The sequence below is a fragment of the Micropterus salmoides genome, unplaced genomic scaffold, assembly GCF_014851395.1.
Source record: "Micropterus salmoides isolate LMB-PRFRI ecotype aquatic unplaced genomic scaffold, ASM1485139v1 Ms_hic_scaffold_20, whole genome shotgun sequence".
Lineage (NCBI taxonomy): Eukaryota > Metazoa > Chordata > Actinopteri > Centrarchiformes > Centrarchidae > Micropterus > Micropterus salmoides.
In genome coordinates, this window is record NW_024041151.1 from 21,077,664 (window position 1) to 21,097,958 (window position 20,295).

The following is a 20,295-nucleotide window of genomic DNA, read 5'->3' on the forward strand; positions in this document are numbered from 1 at the left end:
GCACAATAGCATGTAGCATGAAACCAAGACAGCGCCATTTCTCTGAATACTGAAAAGCTGAATAACCGAGAAATAAAACCTGACTTACCACAGCAACCTCATTAACTGTTTAGCCATTATTGAGCACAGTGTTATTATACACATCCAAGCCATTGCCAGTAATAGAAAGTGAAATACAACAATTGGATGAATGTGGGTGTCGACGGCACAAGGAGCATTCTGTATTTCTGTCATCCTGCTGATCAACTGTAAAGAATCTCCACACCAGTAATGTTTTTTTTTCTTCTTCACAGCAGAAAATGTTTATTACCTCAAAGTGCATTTTAGGAAAAGAATATCTTGTCTTTTTTCTCTGTCTTTTTTCGGTGGTTTCTTCACTTTGCTGCAATTCCTTTTATTGTAAGCCACTTAATTAACATTAGATTTTTCTATAATCTTGTGCAAACAAGTGCAGCAGTCTGTGTTATTATGAGCAGTCACCCACATGAAATTAATATTTGATTTAAGTTGAATAACCTCACCCTACTGGCAGAATATTTTCTTGTTTTGACCATGTCTTTGTTAGGACAATGTTGCAGTGCTGCGCGTGTGTGTGTGTGTGTGTGTGTGTGTGTTGCTGTAATCAGATTTACACATTTGATTTATGCGATAAATAGGAGACTGGTAGATTCCTGCAGGCCAAAGTTAAGGAATAGCATCAGAGATTCACACACACACAAACACCCATGCAAACGACACCAAACAAAACGGTCCAAATATGGCCGTTCACCCTCCTGGATAAATCATGTCTCATTGCTATGGCAACTGCTGACAGCTAGCAGTCACCGTTGTCATGGGAACAGCTTGACAGGCTCGTAAAGAGAGAGGAAGACAGAGAGGGAGAGAGGATAAAGAAAAATTGAAACGCATAACAAAGAAGGAAGTAACACAGCAGCAGATTACACACCCCATATGTTTTTAAATGTGTAGAATCTGAATGTCTGATTGGCATGACGTATTTTTCATGCTGCTCTTGAGATGATTGCGTTTGCTGACCAAATAATGTAATGTAAGGAGACTGTTTGCATCACTTTGCAACTACGATTCAGATGCACAGTATTTCTGTGGAGGGGGAAGGGATACATAAAAAGAAGATGAATTCAGGAAGTCTCAAAGAGTAGTAACGGTATTAGTATTTTCCATCTTGGCTTGGACATGTCCTCATCATCTTTCCTCAATTCCTCCATTTTCCTCCCATATTTGCCTCCTTCATCTCCTTCCCCACCTCCACGCCTGACTCCACCACCTCACAGAAAGGCTTTTAAGTGATTAAAACACAACAGAGTGTTTTTTTTTTTTTTATTGCTGTTGTTCACTTTCGGTCTGCCACTGTGAGTGCCGATGCATCTGTTTGAAATATTGTATACTAGGTTTTTCACTTCAAGTCAATGTATTTTATCAATTCTCAGAGGACTTTGTGGAGAGAAAAACCAACAGTTGAAGGACACAGGGACCAAAAATGAATTATATCTAACCAATAACTGAGTTTAACAGTCATTCACAAAAAAAAGCAAATGGCAGATAATGTAGCTTTTGGACACTCATTGCATGCAAAGAAAAGGTCATAAGAAAACCTTATTAACAGGTGGAAAAAAACAAAAAAAACAACAATGGTCAGATATTTGACATGGACACCCCAATAATACAATCACAACAAGGGTTTTAAAACACACACACATACTGAGTCCTACAATTTAAAGGAATAGTTCACACTTACGAAATACGCTTGTTTGATAGCTTGCCCTGAGTTAAATAAGAAGACTGATTTCCACGCATGTGTGTACGCTAAAAGTGAGAGGGTCAGCTAACCTAAGCATAAAGACAGGAAGCAGAAGGAAAAAGCTAGCCTGGCTCATTACTCCTCATTTAACAAGTCATGTCTCCTTTCATTTGTAAATTGTACAAATTAATCAAACAAAATGTAATGTGTTAAATAGAACCTTTGTGCAGAGGCTGGCTAGATGTGTCTCCCTGCTTCCAGTCTTTATGCTAAGCTAGGCTAACTGTCTCCCGGCTCCAGCTTCATATTTAACAGACAGATATAAAAGTGGTATCAGCCTTCTCATCTAACTCTCAGCAAGAAAGCAAATAAGCCTATGTCCCAAAACTATTCCCTTAATTTCATTATTGAGATGTAATGTTGTCTAAAATGAGTTTCATCCCCTACCTGATTGATGCATTTTTGTCAGAAATCATCAAATGTCATAGCTGATTCCAACTTGATGTTAAGCACATATTGCAAGAATAAGCAGAACATATCCTTTCCAGTGATATATGTTTCTTCAGTGTGTCCATATATCGGCTTAGAAGTAATGTACAAATAGGCGCTCCCTATGAATATAGATCTTGCCTCATTATCACAATTTTCTTAGAAGTAATACAGGTTTTTTTTTATCTCAACATGTATGGTTTTTTGACAGAATTTTCTGTCAACATGGTTATCTTATATTCCTGCAACTCTGACCCTCTCCTTGGTGTTTATAAACAGATATTTGCTGTGTGTTACAAACCTTTGGACATATAGGCAAACAAGACTCACTGACACTAACATGCTAATGTTTAGCAAGTGTAATAGTTACCATTTTAGTTTAGTGTGATTCCACGCTAACACAAAGTACAGCTGAGGCTGATGGGTATGTCAATGGTTTTGCAGGTGTTTGTTCACCGGCCGACCAGCAGAACAACACTGTCATCCATAGAGCATGGCTAAAGACGATACAAAGACTTTGAAGACTTTTTCACTAAACACATCCTTGAACATGTGTAGTGTCACTCGTGTGACAAATGATGGTATTTGTGAGTAATCTAACTTACCCTGAAAAGTATATAACGTGCATAGCTAAAACATGCAGTGACAACTCCATTAGCCTGTAAATAAAGAGTGAAAATAGCCCAGAGCTCAACATATTTCTTGACTAAATGCTCACATCTCACATTATCGTCAATAAATAATTTATTTGTCATTTCAGGTAATTGTGTAAACAGTCTAATGTGACTTTTGCTACACTTGCAGCATTACCACTAGCAGAAATACTGATCTTATGTAAACACAGAAATATTTAAAGACCCTCATGTTTACTCACTGCTGCACTGTTGACTGCCTTTAAAGAGCTTTCTTTTCTGCCATCTGAAGGGCCACCATGTGCCCTTGCAAGTAGTAAAAAAAAAATACTGAAATACAACTTTGCTTCATAAATTCATTGCACTACAAAGAGAACAAGCTGCAGTGGAGGATAGTTGGAGGGTGGTGGATGTAGGATGCCTCAGATAGATAATAAATGGGTGATGCTTTCAATTATTAGCACTTTTGGCTTCTGGCTGTTGAGGTCAGAGGATTTTAATAAAAGTTTCAGATGGAGCTGCTTTTTTATTGCTTAAATCCAAATAAGCTTCTGTGTGGAGAATCCAACACAAAACATACTGAGGCAGTGATGGCATTTATGTGTGGATGTGGACTCTTTCTGTTTCTCACTCTCGCTTTCTCTCACGCATACAGACACACACACACACACACACACACACGCATGCATGTCCTGTTGCATCACCATGATGTCGTTGCCAGGGTCAGACTGGGTAGTTTAAGCTCCACCTCCTCAATCTGCCGACCCGGTAAGAGGAGCTGGTACATGCATATTTGTGTGTGTGTGTGTGTGTAAGGCCTAACTGATCACTGCTATAGGTTTAAACTGTACTGAGGACGTGATTAATGCTTTACACTATTTTGTTGTGTTTTTTTCTGATTATTTATATCCAAAACAATTTGCAGTTACAAGTGCGCACGCACACACACACACACACACTCAACAGAACGACTCTGCATTTAAAATGAGGATGATGACTAGCTGTGTACCATGTCTTGCTCCTTCCAAATGCTGCTGTCACATCCTGTAAATACGAATGTACAATCTGTCCACCCAGCTCTGCCTCACTGCTGCTGCCGCCTCTCAGACCAGCTCCCGCATGAGCAGCAGAGATCACCATTGATGATCTATTTTTCAAGACCTTCTCTGACGTCTGGTCAGCACTGAGCAGGAGATGGGCTCAAAGAGAAATGGCACCCGGAGCTTGCGTTCCACTTTTGTCTGACAAAAAAAAACCTTAGTTTGCAACCTCTAATGCCATTTTTCTGACCAAAGTTAAACACGTTCCTCCTTGGATAAGAGTTCCTGTATCATGTCTATGCAGCCTTTTAAAGCTTATTATTAAAATTATTTACAAAATAGACAGCAAGCAATGAGAGCATGAGCATGTTCTGCGTTTGGTTTGTTACAAAAAGAGAGAGGAAAATTAGATAAGCTACACTTTGAAAACCAGTGCTTTGTAAACACTTTTTATATTTTTGATGTTGCCAAGGTTTTGCATCATGGCTTATGAAATAATGTTGTAGTCTGACTTTTTAAAGAGAAATGTTTCTCTGTTCACGGCCGGTGAGTGACCTTGTTATGGGCTTTATAACAGAAAAATGTCAAGAACGCCATTACCAATGTTCCTTAAAATACAGCCAGTGGCTGGGGTCAAACCTCTGGTTGTAGCCTGTTAACTCTACTGTAGCATCTCTGAATGCTACCATCATTGTGTGATTTCTGTGCTGTTTTTGTTTTTTGTTTTGTTGATATTTCAATTTATGTTTTTGGCGACATTGATAGCAGTTGACATCCCAAAAAATGCTGGTAAGTTGTTTGCTTACAGCTGGCTTGCTCAGCTCAGATTGACGCACTGTTTTGGACTTTTAGTTGGTGTGTTGGATGGAGATCATGCTGATGTTGTGTCGTAAGATCTGGGTGAAGTGTGACACTTTGCAGCCGTCATGCCACCAACACTTTGCTCCCCCACCAACATCGTCAGCCTGCTGCCGCCCCTTGGTCATGACTTTTCAGTGTTCGTCTTTCAAAGCACAATGTGGCTATCAGAATCACTCACATTGCAATGACTGTACGCATGATATACACTTACACCAGATCCCAGGGGGCGATGGCACTGAGAAAAGTTGAGCGTTGGTACCTCATTGACAATCGGCTGGACAATCGTTGTAGCCGGTTCAGCTCACATGCTTATGATGATGTACACATCAACAAGGATGTGGAGTATAGTCTAAAAAGCCGTGGACGCCGTCACATCTGGGGAAACATGTCCGTTGTAGCTTTTAGGGTTGCAGGAGCACTCCTCCTTACTAGGGAAAAAAATTGTCAATCAGGCAACGTCTACTGCTTTTCCATGCCATCACTATGTGGGATCTAGTCATTACCTCACTGAAATAAGATGGAATGTAAATATAGTGGCCATATGCATAGGTTATTATTATTAAAGAGGAAGGTTGAAGCCCTTTTCACACATGAACCTAACCTAAATGCACATATCCTCTCCGGGTTTGTATCTGTGCAGACACTGAAATTATCAAGTATTAGCCACAAAGTGACTAATCCACATTAAATACATTTTCTTTGTCAATGTCATTATAACATTTTATGTTTCCATTATCAAGCTGCTGACTCAGTTTTAATGCCACAGCAATCTCCAGCTTCATCTTACCTTATATATAAATTATTACAATAAGTTTCATGCAGTAAGGTATACAGATTTAAAATTTGGGGAAAAGAGAGAACTGATAACAGATCGGTGCTTGGTATTAGCAGATACCCTGAGTTTAAAATTAGAAAACAACAGTTGGATCGGTGCGTCCTCACTTGGGAGAAAAAAATACATTTTTGTCATTTACCACAGGTGTATCTAGCTATGGAGATAAACTGCAACGTTCCTGGTTCCTGTCGTACCTGGAACCTTTGTTGTCATGTCATTCCCCATCTCTCACTCCCCTCGTTTCTTGTAGTCTCTCTACTGTCGGCTATCACTAAAAAAAAAAGTAATTATCCAAATAAAGTGCAAATTTCAAAAGTTTATGGAAAATCAGCAAAATGAATGTGTGTTTCTGTTCACTACCGTTATGCAAATATTAGGACTTAGGGACTAGGGTTCATCAAAATCACCAAGTCTCCAGTGCCATTAAATCAATGCAGAAGAAAAGGGCACAATGAGATGACGTCTGTTTCCATTGCCCTTTGTTTTTATCGATACACAGACTTTCCATCGGAGTCAAGAATATAAATGTGGCAATGTTGTTTTTTTCTAATTTCCAGTGTTTCCACTGAGGTTGTACTGGAATGCATTTTACAGCCCCAATTACTCTGGATAATCCAAAGACATTGCTTTGAACAGTTTTTAGCAGAACTGTTAGCTAACGAAGAGATACTTGACACGGTGTTAGTAGGTAGAAAACTCTAGATGTAGGATTTTTTGCAGGTTATGAATTCATATAATTGGTTAGTCAGCTTTTTTTTTTATATGAACAGACTCTTGACGTGAACCAGACAGAAAGGTTCTGGACAGTTTGCAGGGCAAATTTTGTGCGTGAAAGGGACTCTTATACTGCAAGGCATTTTGCTGACGCACTTGCCCAAAAATGCAGCTCATTTTCTAGTTAGCTCAGTTTATCTCCAAACTCTGCCTGCTGTATGTTGTAGCATTATCTCTAGTATATCCAGTGGTATAAAATGACTTAGAGACAGGTTTTCCATTACTTTTTTTTCCCTTTAACAAGTTCAATTTGTCTGAATAATGAGGACATTCTCGTGGCTGTAACATTTCTCCACCAGCCTTAGTGTTACTCCAGCTTTGAGGGAGAATGGCCTTTGCCAAGAGCATATAGAGGGAACTGCACTGACAGCTGAAGCCATCTCATCTCGGTCCCATCTTAAAGCATTCAGAACTGCAGCTTTTCATCAGTTTAATGGAGGAAATATATTCAGGCCTTATCACTTTAGTCTGATTCAGTGGTGGAAAAGCTACTTTAGCTCTGAAAAGAAGAAATCTGTTCCCTAAGAAATGTGGCTGCTCATTGAGAACCAGAATGTTTATTTCCTTTTTGCACCCTTTGTATACAGGACTGATGATGTTATGAAATCATGACCATAGGGCTGTCGTGCTGTAGAATGTGTGGGCTAACGTTTACTTTATATTTCCTCCCCCTCTTGCTCTTATTGTCCCTCTTTGTCTCTTTCTGTGTCTCTTCCTGTCTCTCCAGTCCACTCCACTCCACCTGGCAGCAGGATACAACAGGGTGAGGATAGTTCAGCTGTTACTACAACATGGAGCAGATGTTCACGCCAAGGACAAGGGGTATGTACAAGCAAATCAAAGTAAAAGGAAAAATAGTTTAAAAGAAGACTGGAAGTGGGAGAGGGAATTTATTTTTAATGTGTCCAGAAGTGTGTGACCTTTGGAAGTACTAAATCTATAATTTCTCAGTAGTAGTAGTGGTAGCAAGTAAGCTGGTTGATATATGATCAACGTTCCTTTTCATCACTGAGACATCATCAAAAATCATCTGATTGGACGAACACATGACTTGCAGGGTTTTCATTGGCTCTCTTCTAATTTTAAAAAAATTATCCTGCATCATGCATCAGAATTTATTTCTGAGTCAATTTGAGGTAAACATAGGCATTGTGGCTACGTAGCGGATGACACAGGAGGTACGGAGACATGACAATGTGACACTGATCAGCGTAGCAGGGGCAGCCATATGGAGCTGGTAGTCGGAGCTAAACAGCCATGAGCAGCTGCTATTAGGCTCTCTGTGTCTGCACTGGGAACACAGCTGGACCTTTGACAGTCACTAGAAGCATGGCCCTTTGCAGGAGTTTCTGTGTGTTGAACTGTCTAAAACACTAGCACCGTAACAACTGTCTAAAATCGTGAAGTAACCTACTATAAACATACAGCTAACTAGAATTTACACTAAAATAATCTATGCTAACAGTACAATCTAACTTCTTGATCACTATACTCCATCCACTCTTCACTAATTCTCCTCAACACAGAATTCCCATATACATTGATTTTCAGCTGATTTGGAGGTTTAGTTACTCTTTAAATTTTATTTTATTTTCAGGAGTTGTTGAGTGTAGTTTAAGACTTAAGAATTGAAGACTGATTTCAGTTTTTGCCCCCAATTGATGTAATTTTTAAGTAAAATGAAGCTCATGAGATTTAAACAGGCACAAATACACCATCAGAATTTCATCTTACAGAATTTATTTGGTGAAGGTATTACCAGCAGCGTGGCTCTCAGGATGTCAATGTCCACTGTTCACTTTGGTTCAGTAAGAAATATCTAAACAACTATTGGCTGAATTGATATTAGTGTTACGTTCTGGTTTTGAATAGTTAAAATGTTTATTAGTTGTTTATTAGAATGCTGTTTTGTGTTTTGCCCTACAGTGGTCTGGTGCCTCTGCATAATGCCTGCTCCTATGGACACTATGAAGTTACTGAGCTGCTGCTAAAGGTAAACACACATGCTAACTCAGTATTTACTTCAGCTGTGGAGCTGACTCTTAATTTATATAAAATTTTCGCTAGTGATAAAAATGGAAATTAAAACCCAAGAGAATCTGCTGTTTTGTTGTTTTTGTTATTTGATTAAAAACAAGAGAGGTATTTACCAACTATACATCAGTCTCGAGCTGTGTTTATAAGAACTGACTGCTTAATTCCCTTTAATCCAAAGTAGATAAAAAAAATGTTCTCAACAATGATGAATTCACCCACCGTTCCTATTTCTTTTGTTTCTTCCAGCATGGAGCGTGTGTGAACGCTATGGATCTGTGGCAGTTCACCCCCCTCCATGAAGCAGCTTCTAAAAACAGAGTGGAGGTCTGCTCTCTGCTGCTGAGCCATGGGGCTGATCCGACCCTGCTCAACTGCCACAGCAAGAGCTCTGTGGACATGGCGCCCACTCCTGAGCTGAAGGAGAGACTTACGTGTGAGTGTGGGGCTTCATTTGCATAAACTGCAGCTGCAGCGTGTACAGCACGTCTACATGTGCCATGGTGCTGAATTAATGAATAGGTCGTTTTCGAAAGGATGTATTTATGTTCGTCATGTTTGCGGCTGTTGACTTGAATTTATTTGAGCATTTAGACAGTTGGAAATGTGAATTTGTCTTTGATAAGAGAACTTTTGTTTTCTAGAGCAGAAAACAATGAACTATGGGTTTGAAGAGAGGCAGATGCTAACATCTGATAACAGTTCCTCATGTTTGGAAAGCTGAGCAGAACCAAAATCAAGTCTCAACTGGTGCTCATACTCAGCTCCTTTTTTTGTGTACTTAGCTGGATAACCCACAGAAGAAGAGTACAGACAAGTTCATCATTTTTAGAAACCGGATCAAGACTTTTGGTCCTTAGCTTCCAAAATCTATAACCTGCAAAATAGAACTTTGAGCTGAAGCCCTGCTTAGCATGTAATTGGGCTTTGTACACAGAAAAGTATTTAATGCAAAAAATACTGTGCTGGCTTGAGTATAACAACCCTGTTAATAACACTTTGTGAAGATAGAAAACACTTTGAGACTAATCCTCCTGGGATACTAACTCAGAGTCCTCATACTTGAAACCCTTTCTCTTTGAAACATGAAATATTTCCACTGAAGCGAAAAGAAATCCCACATGTGTATAGCTTGTTTATCAGGCAAATATACTAGACAACAGTTAATAGTTACAGTTAAATAGTTAAGACCTGCACCTTCACTCCAGGATGCGAGGATTAAGGCATCTTTCATAAACTTTTCACTCTAAATGTCTTTAAACAAGGATTCATCATGCTCAGTTTTGATTTTAAGTTGACCTTTCACAATATATTTAACTCTTCTCCACTGTTTCTTTAAAAAAAAAATTTTTTTGTGTGTTTGAAACATGGGCCTTGTATGTATGCATCCATACAAACTGTACATCCCTGTGCGTGTGCTTTTCTTAATTGAGCATTTTGGAGATGTATGATATGTTAATTAAACAAAAAGAGCACTCAAATTAAATTAATTTCTTCAGTGCAGCAGCATTTCCTTTACGCCTGCAGCTACTGCAGAGTCAAAGCAGACAAGCTAAGTCTTTGTCCCTGCCAGAAAGCTCTCTGCAACTCTTTGAAAGTTAATTAGCGAGTCGGCTCTCTCGACGCTGCACTTGTTGCTGTAGCTTTTGTAATGAGGCAGATCAAAACAAAAATCAAATGCTGCATGAATCATATGTTTGTATACAACTGCAGGACATTTGCACCTGTTAGCTGTTTTTTATTGATGGGAGTGTGTCTTTGAAAACGCGTCTCAGTGGGACATTTGCTGCAATAACAAGACTCGTCACAGGAACACAAACCTAAAGCTGAAGATTTCTCTTTTTAATATCGGACTATTCCTCCAAATGTGATGTTTTATCATATTTTGGCATGTGCTGTACACTTCTGGCGTGGAGATGGGGCCTCTAGCTGGTGAAGGGAGGCTTCTGCCTAATTGGACAGTAGCCCGTAGGTTGTGTGTTTATGTGACAGTGTCTGTGTTTGGTGAAGGTATAATAGATCGCTGGAGTTTCTATGCTATTCTGTGCCTGGAAGAAATTGTTATTCACCTAGGCTGTGAAAAATACTTAGGATGTGTTTTATTGAACCTTGTGATACCCTGAAATTAACCCTCCTATTGAGTCTTGAGTACAGATGTGGGATCCTTTGTTTTTTGTCGACAATAGAAAATCAGTACATAAAAAAAGCTGTCCGAGAAACAGTCTGGCACATTAACGGATTATTCCTTAAAAAGGTCCATATGGATTGTGCATGACATCATAGAGTTGATGGACGATGGACGTCTTGTAAATTTGATTGGTTGCAGTTCAACGGCTCTGATACCGACAACTTATTAATCAGATGAAATGTTCACCGTAATGGATTTCCTATCTTAAGCAGGTTTCAAGGCACTAAAAGGTTGGCTTTCATACTGTCAGGAGGAAATCAATCTTACACCTTTTGTAATTACAAATACCTGCAGTAATGTAGAACTTACACACACAAAATTACTTCATAATTTATTACTTTTTAAGAAATGCTGTATACTTTCTCCTCTTCAGGCCTCTATGTCCTTCAGATGAAACTGTCGGAGAAGGAAGTATGACGGTGGATGGAACTGCTAACAGTGCATGTCCACACTAAGGCAGTTGGCTGTGATGAAGGCTCAAACATAGGCATTTGTTAATTTTAAGGGGTCACAAACCCAAAAGGTTAGGGGGCACTGAACTAGACTAACTAAGGATGAAAAATGACTTCAGGTTTCTCTTAAAGAATAAACTCCAGAGGCTGCTTTTCATTCCCATTCATCAGCTCTTTTTGTTGTCTTCGGACTCATCCCTCTCTCTCAGCCACGTTCCCTCGAAGATGTGACTCCATTTGTTTTAAACGTCTGATTCTGAATGCATGAATGGTGTTGCTTAGTCGGTACACGGACATGAATGGACTCCTTTCATGCAGCCTGAAATGCCTCTGAAGCAAAATTGTTTGTAATTTTCAGTCCTCAGGGGGGATAATCGCTTGTTTCCGCTCCAACTCCAGCAAACAGACTGTTGCATCATAAGTTATTAGCTCGCTGGTAAAAACTTTTGAAGTAATCTAAAGTATTGAAAGACTGTATTGTAATGGTCAGGTGAGAACCTTTTTAACTTTAGTCAGTTTAAGTTTTTCATTCAGTTGAAGCACCAGATGCTTGTCTTTGGGTTTAGATAAAATTCTGGGTTTGTAGGACACCTGTCAAGAAAATGTTTTCATTTCTTCAAACTGAAACAGAGGCTTCTCTGTTCCTGACATGTTGCCATTTTGTGTGTGTGTGTGTGCGCGTGTGTGTGTGTGTGTGTGTGTGTGTGTGTGTGTGTGTGTGTGTGTGTGTGTGTGTGTGTGTGTGTGCGTACGTTCAGATGAGTTTAAGGGCCACTCGCTGCTTCAGGCTGCTCGGGAAGCTGACATGGCCAAGGCTAAGAAGACCCTGGCACTGGAGATCATCAACTTCAAACACCCTCACACACACGAGACTGCACTGGTAAGATAAACACACGCGTGCGCTTTACTGTACACACAGATACCCAGTCAGGTGCAGTGATGCTAAGATGATGTTTCTGTCTGCGTGTGTTAGCACTGTGCAGTAGCATCACCACACCCTAAGAGGAAACAGGTGACGGAGCTGCTGTTGAGGAAAGGCGCCAACGTAAATGAGAAGAATAAAGAGTGAGTACTGTTTTCATCTGCTCGTGAACACAAAGGGAGATCATTATTATATTTGTATACAAACTGTCGTCAAAGTGATTGAACCTATACAGGTGCTTGAAGGCTATCATCAGTGTTTTTGGACTGAAGCTGCCAGGAGGTGGTGTTTTGAACTGAGGCGAATTCACAATGAATGGATTGCAGCTGCTGAGAGCATCATGAATTGGGCAGCACTAAAGATATTTTGCTAATAATATTACAGCACATCACAAGTAGTACACAAGTAGCATATCACATGACATAGTTAAGAAATGTGCAACTGCTTTCCACTTATATCTTAAAATGTTCTATTATTCTAATTGTATATTGCATATAATGTACTGTGATGCGCTATTGCTTGCTTGTTGGTTATAATCACCAATGCATGATCACTGGAAAGTCTGGGTTATAAATTATAAAAGTTACCACCAACTCTCTGAAGACACTAATAATTTAACTTTAACTGCGTCAGGCTATGGTGTTTGTGAGCTGGACTTTTTTTGCAATGATGCTCATTTGCATAGAAAGGGACCAAGTTTTTGCTTAGTGCCTCATTTAAGTATGTGCAAATAGCACCGGAGCACCAAGACGCTGTTTGCTTGGCAGCGAAATTAGGGGTGCATTTCGGCCTTTCCAGATGCTTTGAGAATTATTTTTGTGTAATTTCTGCAAGTTTAGCGGCCGCAAAAGCCACCCAATCCATTTGTCTTAATTAAATTTAAAAAAACTATTTTGAACACTCACCTTTATTTCCTTCTTTTCTCTCCCTCTCTGTAGTTTCATGACTCCTCTCCATGTGGCAGCAGAACGTGCTCATAATGACATTATGGAGGTGCTACAGAAACATGGTGCCAAGGTAAAACCACAGTATTCTCAATATTCAGTTGGTCATTTATCATTCTGTCATATGTTTATTTTCATCTTCATCCAGCTATCTCTTTACTTCCACCTTAATCCTTTTTAAATGTACGCAAACGCTTTTCATAATCAGATATAAATGTCTTTGTTTGAGCATCCTTCTGCTCATCCATGCAATGCATATAAATTAATATCACATATGTTTTTGTTTTGTTGTTTGGGATGTATATACAGTACATCCCATCAACAGAAAAGGAATCTTTTAATGTGAAAACAGATGTAATATATATGTCAGATATAATTATGAATTAGATGATTGCATACTGTATAATTGCAGTAAATGTTTCAGAAATCTGACACATCAAACAGCGGGCTTATTGTTTGTCAGTCCTTTCAGAGCTGCCATTTTGATATGATGTCATATAGGGAGTAGCACACTGAATTTAGTAGATCAGAATGCAATACAGCAGCATGACCCTGGGTCTTCAGTAAAAGTGGTGACTCATCTCCTTTTCAGTACTGGAAAAATGTTTCCTTTGGCTCTTACTGATCTATCGCTATTGATACAGACGCATGTAACTGTACATATTATGCACATAACATGCATCTAATGTGGGTAAGAATACAGAATACCTAAGCACAATCATTTCTAGCATTATACCAATTATATCAGCTGATTTTGCCATACCCTTTTCTGCCTGTTTAGGCCAGGCAATATTATAAAACAATGATCAGAAGTGCTTTATGAGATGTTTAGGAAATGTGTAGGAAATTCTCATCTGAAGCAGACAAAATAACTCTTCGCCAGTTTTTAACAGTAAATAACAGATTTAAGTTCATTTGTAAAGAAGTGAAGCAGTTTGGAGAAAAAACATAGTAACTGAAGGTCCTTTCAGTAATCATAATACAAGTGTGTTTGTGTTTGCAGGTGAACGCCCTAGACACGCTGGGCCAGACGGCGTTGCACCGCGCGGCGATGGCAGGCCACCTTCAGACCTGCAGGCTGTTGCTAGGATACGGGGCAGACGCCTCGCTGGTGTCGCTGCAAGGCTTCACTGCTGCTCAAATGGGAAATGAAGCTGTTCAGCAAATACTCAACGGTATGCCACCCTGTGTGTGTGAGTGGCTGGGTGTGCAGATGTGTGGGTGCCGTGTTGTGGTTGCTATCCACTAGCTAGCAGCAGTGGGATTAAATGGAATTGTTTTTGAAAGGTCAATATTGATACTTTCAGACTGAAGGTGCACATAGGTAAACAGGTTTGACGAGTGAGCCAACTCACCTGTTCAGTGGTAGAGGCAAGTCCACATTACAGTCCTGCAGTATTTTCCAGACTAGAGGTGCCCCATGGAGTTTTGGAGTTTCTAAAAGGATTCACTTAACATGGCCAAACTTTGTAGAAAGACACACACACCAGTTTGTTTCGCTCCTTTCATAACTCATGAACCGTTTATGGTAGATACTTGCGGGCGGCATCATTGAACAGAGTTCCTTTTACATCGCTGTGAATTAACCCCTGCCTCCTTATATTTTACCCCCCTCTTTCATAACTTATTCTTCTGTGTGTGTGAATGCATGCAACGCGTCGTACGTGGTCGCAGCTTTTGCAGATTTGGGCTTCTTTGATCTTGTTTCTCCAATGTTCACTTTTATGCTCTGTAGAGAACGTCCCGGTAAGAAACTCAGACGTGGACTACAGACTTCTGGAAGCTGCTAAAGCCGGAGACCTGGACACTGTCAAGGTAGTTTGGTTGTACTTTGTCTGGCAGTTGACATTGTCCCCTACTTGAGAATTTTTAGCGGCATGAATATGAACAAGTAATATATGTTAATAGACTACACTCTTCTTTTGTGGTCACTTTGGTAAAGATAATCTAGATGCATTGCATGGCAGAGTATTCAAATGAAACGTTAAATACTGTATATGGTATCTCTCTACCTTCAGACCAGTCTGTCAGCTCAACAATGTAATAAATGCTTGAAAGCTTTATGTCCAAATGCATTGAATAATCCATTTTTTTTCATTTAGGCACACCACACCCAAATGTGGTGCTGGTATTAAATGGTTAAAGAGACAATTAATTCCCCTCTAAACAGTCAATATTGCCTTCATTTAAAAAATGGAAATAGATAGAAAAAAAGAACATGACCTCAGTAGCCTTGCTATGTGTAATGAGACCATTCCTGGGAAATAATTTGCTCTGAGGGAGCAGAAGTCTTTTTTAATTGCCTCATTATGGTTTGGAAATAATGTGGGATCATATCCAGAAGAAATGTGTATGAAACTTGACCATCTGCCTATTTTCCTCAGGTTATACAGACACCTGCTGAGCTCAGTACTTGAGGAGAAAAACATGAATATATTTGTATATTGTCCTTAAATCTGTAAATTTTGAATTAGTAATGACAAAGTGAAGTAGATACATAGCAGAAAGTGATAAATAGGGGCGTGATGATACACTTGGCTCATAAGATGATGCGATTCACGATACGATGATTTTAGTACTCGAAACTTCTACAGATTATTTCATTGATTGCAATGCATCGTTTAAGAAATACGTTTGCTTGGCGGCGGCACAGACTCTTGATTTTTAAAACAAAATGGAATAAAATGTTCTGACCTTTATGACTGTTCTTATTGCTCTTATCGAGTCCTGGTCAAAGTGATTTTTGTTAAATGTCAGGTGGATATTGTTCACGGCGAATCCAATGCTTTCTGTTCATGTCTTTGTATTGTTGTCCACATTGATTCCAGTTAAACTGCAAACCTTTGTTGTTAAAGGCCAAATTTCCCACCATAGCACTCACTACAATAAGCAGCAGTCTGGAGCTCATTGTTCTGCCACTGTTTGCAGTTTGATTTGCACTGGGCCCACTCGTGTTAAAAAATGTAGCTGCTCATGATGCACTGCAATATGCCTCGGATGAAGCCACCCACTAAATGTCAGGACCTGGTAAGATTTGCTAAAGTATTTGACAGAAGTATCTGGAGTGAAGATCTGTGTCTTTACTCGCAGAGACAGACAGTGATGTGGATATCCAGATGAAGAGGGTCTGTCAGCGTCTGAAGTATGATGGTTTGGCAGGTTGGCAGGGGATTGTAGCAGAACAGATGATGAGTCCTGGTCTGGCTTTCTGTCAGTCCCTTTTTACCTGACGCACACACACACACGGACTGCGGTAACTGATTGACGTTTTTAGAAAAATAAAACTTTGCACCGTTCCTGGGCTGATTCTTGTCATTTCATTCCTGTCTGTTCAAATTTTGAGGAGGTTCAGACTGAACTGCTAGAGAGATCACCCTAGATGACATGTCAAAGAAAGGCCAATCATTTTCTACTTCATTTGAAGTAGTAAATGCCGTTATGAATGATGTACTCTGTTATTTCTTGCTCCACAATACAGAGGCTACAACTATATTTACTGTATTTTCAGATCTTATCTTTGTACTTTGTATGATGTGTAGCGTCTAAAATTGATGTTTATGTAATCACATTATGTGAAAGGGTTCACTTATAGTGATGAACCCACAGAGAATTATCAGCTCTCTTAAACTTTTCGACCTGCAACTTTATTGTTTGGGTTCATTGATGTCACTGTAACTAAGGTTTCTTCTCATTTTCAATTAATCTGCCAATTATTTTCTCAAGTCATCTGTCAATTATTATTTTATAGTCTATAAAATGTCATGGGAACATGGAAGCTGATGATTTTTAGGAAATAAAAATATTTTCGTTTTCGTTCAAAAATATGTTTTTCACAGGAAACTGCATGCATGAACGACAGCAACGCTGCTCAGTGGCAATTGGAGTGAGAGATAATGGCTTAAGATTGAGGAATCAGTTTGCCAGCAGGATTCGCCGCCCGCAAAATACGATCCCAGAGAGTGGCGGAAGTAAACTTTAAAATACATTTCCCACCGTGTCTCATTTCAGTTCTGAGCTATAAGGTGTAATTGAGTCTGAAATAACAGGAAAGTAGCGCTGTTATTTTCTGTGAACAGCAGGCATCTGCCACAGTTCGGCAGAAGTGGATTTTGTCCCCCCAACTTCAGTTAATAACTTCAATATTGTTGTTGTTGCTCTCTAAAACCACCGTTTTCATGTATTTCATTCCACTGACATATTTTTCATCATAAATCATGATAGAGGAACAGTTTTTCTCTTTCTTCTCTATGTTTGTTTCTCTTTCTTGTTATCTCTCAGAAGTACTGTGTGTCTTGTTTGATGGTGGTTTCGGATCATTGGCTGGCTTTTTTAGGGAATAAAAAGGATGATGTAAACTTTTTAGTCCGGGTGATAGACCAGTATGATCAACTCTTCACAAGATGTTTCTATTTAAGATGTTTTGTCTTAATTTTCTAGCTTATTTTAGGGAAAATGTATTTATATTTTGTCAGTTTCAGGCTACTGTAGATCTGGCCTAGGTTTAACAAGAATCTACAGCCATGGTAGCAGTTCTGTATGTGGGCATAGAGGTACTTTAAGCTAAAAGTTAATGTCAGCATGCTCACAATGACAATGCTAACATGCTGATATTTAGCAGGTGTAATGTTTACCATGTTCACCATCTTATTTTAATGTGTAAGCATGCTAATTTGCTAATTAGCACTAAAGTCATTATTGTTGGATGTACAAATGTGAACCTCATGGTGGTGCTAGAAGAAATGTCAGGGAATCTGGACCTATTGTGGCTACAAAACATAATGAAATTACCCACAACATAAATTGTTTCTAATTAAAATCTCATGTAATTAACATGACAATATATGAGCAGTAACGCCAGTTTAGAAGAAAATTATTTTGCTTAGAAAGAAAGGCTAAATCTTGTCAATTCAAAGCAGTTCATATTTGTATGTAAATTATATTTTATTTCCCCCAGTTATTAAAGAAAATTGATGTCCAGTGTCCTACAAGTCGCTTTTTTCTTCTCTCATTCTTGATATCTTGATTATTTATTTCGGCTGATTATCCATCTTCATTAAGAAAACGGTGTTAATGCACTTGAACATTAAAAAAACTGCCTTCTCGTTGTACTTGATGAAAAACCTCTTGAAACAATCTAATCTTGAGATCTTATCTTTCCCCAGAAGAACTTTGTCTCTCAAAAGCTAAATAAATCTGAATTTATAATGACTGGTTATGTAGCCATAGATTGGAGATTTATTTCTTCATGGCTCTTTGGTAGATCAGCTCTTTAATTTGAAAGCAGATATTAATTTTAATCTTCCCTCATTATCGCTTTCTTTTTCCAGTCGTTGTGTACGGCCCAGAATGTGAATTGTAGAGATCTAGAGGGACGACACTCCACGCCCCTTCACTTTGCTGCTGGCTACAACAGAGTGTCAGTGGTGGAGTACCTGCTGCACCACGGGGCCGACGTGCACGCAAAGGACAAAGGGTGTGGCACTTCAGTTGTTGTTTAATTTTTGGCAAGAATAAAAGTACACATTTACAGACATATTTTGATCCATTTTGGTTAACTTGATAACGAAAAAGTCATGGAAAGTAATATAAGAATTTCTAAAAAAAACAAATTCACTGTGTGTGTATGTGTAACTGTTGTTGTCCCGTTACAGTGGTCTGGTTCCCCTCCATAACGCCTGTTCATACGGTCACTATGAGGTGGCCGAGCTGCTGGTCAGACACGGAGCCTCGGTCAACGTGGCCGACTTGTGGAAGTTCACGCCGCTCCATGAAGCCGCTGCCAAGGGCAAATACGAGATCTGCAAACTGCTTCTCAAGGTCTGTCCTGCATTTTCCTCTCCTAACACTTTCAGCACCACAAATAATGTGCATAAATGTTTAAGCATGCGCAACCTTAGTAGAAAGAAACTTTTGATAAAACGCTTGGTTCTCAATGTAGAGGAGTATGACCTCCACTCACACTTTATTTGGCAAAAATGTATTTCGGATGTTGAAAATCTTTTAATATTATTGGGTTTTGGATTGTTGGGGAGACTCCTGTGACGAGCTGGGCTCACTAGTGTCACATGTTTGCCCTTTGTTGTCTCTTTGGTTCACCTGGTATAAAACGTCACACCAGCCCTGTTTGCAAACGCCAGCATGCTGTTTGCAGTTACCAAACAGGACTTCTGGGTATGTTGAAGTCTGCACGATTCAAACATTTAAATTCCGCTGCAGTTTTCTTGGTGTAGCTTTAAGGCTCTGTAAACACACATTTTCACAGTCTCAGTGAAACTCCATAATCTGTTCTGCCATTTAATAAAAAAGGTGGTGACATAAAATCTTACTGATGCAATAAATCACATCTGGCACCTTGTATGCCCTGTAAATACTGTGTGTTACAAAAACAGTATGGATCTGAAACGACTGTCATTAGTTTCCTTTTTTTGGAGTTGGTATGACTTGTCATGCTCTCTGGCTGTTTTCAGCCCAGTTGGGATAAACTCTGACCAGAATATCTGTTGCAAAATACCTGTTTGTCACATCTGGTGGAGCCTAAATGTGTCCTGTGAAATGTTGCAGTTTCACAGCTCAATATGTATTGTTTTTCCTAACAACCTTCACAACAACCTCCAGACTAGGCTACATCACCCACTGTGTTGTTACCATACGGGGCTGCATAAATTATTATTAGATCAACACTGTTGAATTCACGCACATGAACGCACACGGCAAACCAAACACACATCAACTGCCGGCAAAATGTGCCGCTTCGACTCTTGGAATTCAGAATTCCTCTACTGTTGTTGCATAGGGAGATTATGCTCAGAGCAGTCTGCATCAGATGCAATGAAGAAAATAAAACAATAGGATTTTAAATACTTACAAAACCAGAGTAATAAAAGTTGAAATTAGAATTGTACAAGGACAGCGTGAGAGCCAACACTTAATGCTCGTAGTCGGTTAAATACTGCAATAAACTGTATTGCATAACCATTTATGTGAGTACAGAGCAGCATATGAAATAAAGAAGTAGGGCAACTAGAGAATTTATTGTGAGATTGACATGGTCAGGCTGATAAACTAGACAAAAGCACTAATCACTTTGAGGCTAACTGCCTTTGAGCAGTGCTGGCAGCAACAAAGTGTGATGATGCAGCGAGTGTGAATGTATGCGGTGTATGGTGCAGTTGAGTTGCTGGGGTGACAGCTGTGGTTGAGGGGAGTGGGCAGTGTGAAGGAAGGTGACAGCTCTTGGGGAAAAAGCTCTTTTTTATTCTGTGCGTCCGTACAGAGCACTGGAGAACAGACATGCACAGGCTTGTGTCGGGGTGATTGCTCACAAATCACAAATGTCTGCTGGCTCCAGCTTCTCATGTGTGAGAA

The 20,295-nt window shown here is 39.5% G+C and overlaps 1 protein-coding gene across 2 annotated transcripts in view; it reads left to right on the plus strand.

Moving 5' to 3' along the window:
• LOC119914205 (poly [ADP-ribose] polymerase tankyrase-1-like) overlaps positions 1 to 20,295 on the plus strand; it is a 96,723-nt gene that overhangs the window by 50,276 nt on the left and 26,152 nt on the right. For both annotated transcript variants that reach the window (XM_038733318.1, XM_038733320.1), the window contains 10 exons: positions 7,118 to 7,212; positions 8,317 to 8,383; positions 8,674 to 8,860; positions 11,823 to 11,944; positions 12,038 to 12,129; positions 12,925 to 13,003; positions 13,934 to 14,105; positions 14,666 to 14,745; positions 18,258 to 18,403; positions 18,582 to 18,747. In XM_038733318.1, coding sequence (XP_038589246.1) covers positions 7,118 to 7,212; positions 8,317 to 8,383; positions 8,674 to 8,860; positions 11,823 to 11,944; positions 12,038 to 12,129; positions 12,925 to 13,003; positions 13,934 to 14,105; positions 14,666 to 14,745; positions 18,258 to 18,403; positions 18,582 to 18,747 — 1,206 coding nt within the window. The remainder of the gene's footprint in view (positions 1 to 7,117; positions 7,213 to 8,316; positions 8,384 to 8,673; positions 8,861 to 11,822; positions 11,945 to 12,037; positions 12,130 to 12,924; positions 13,004 to 13,933; positions 14,106 to 14,665; positions 14,746 to 18,257; positions 18,404 to 18,581; positions 18,748 to 20,295) is intronic.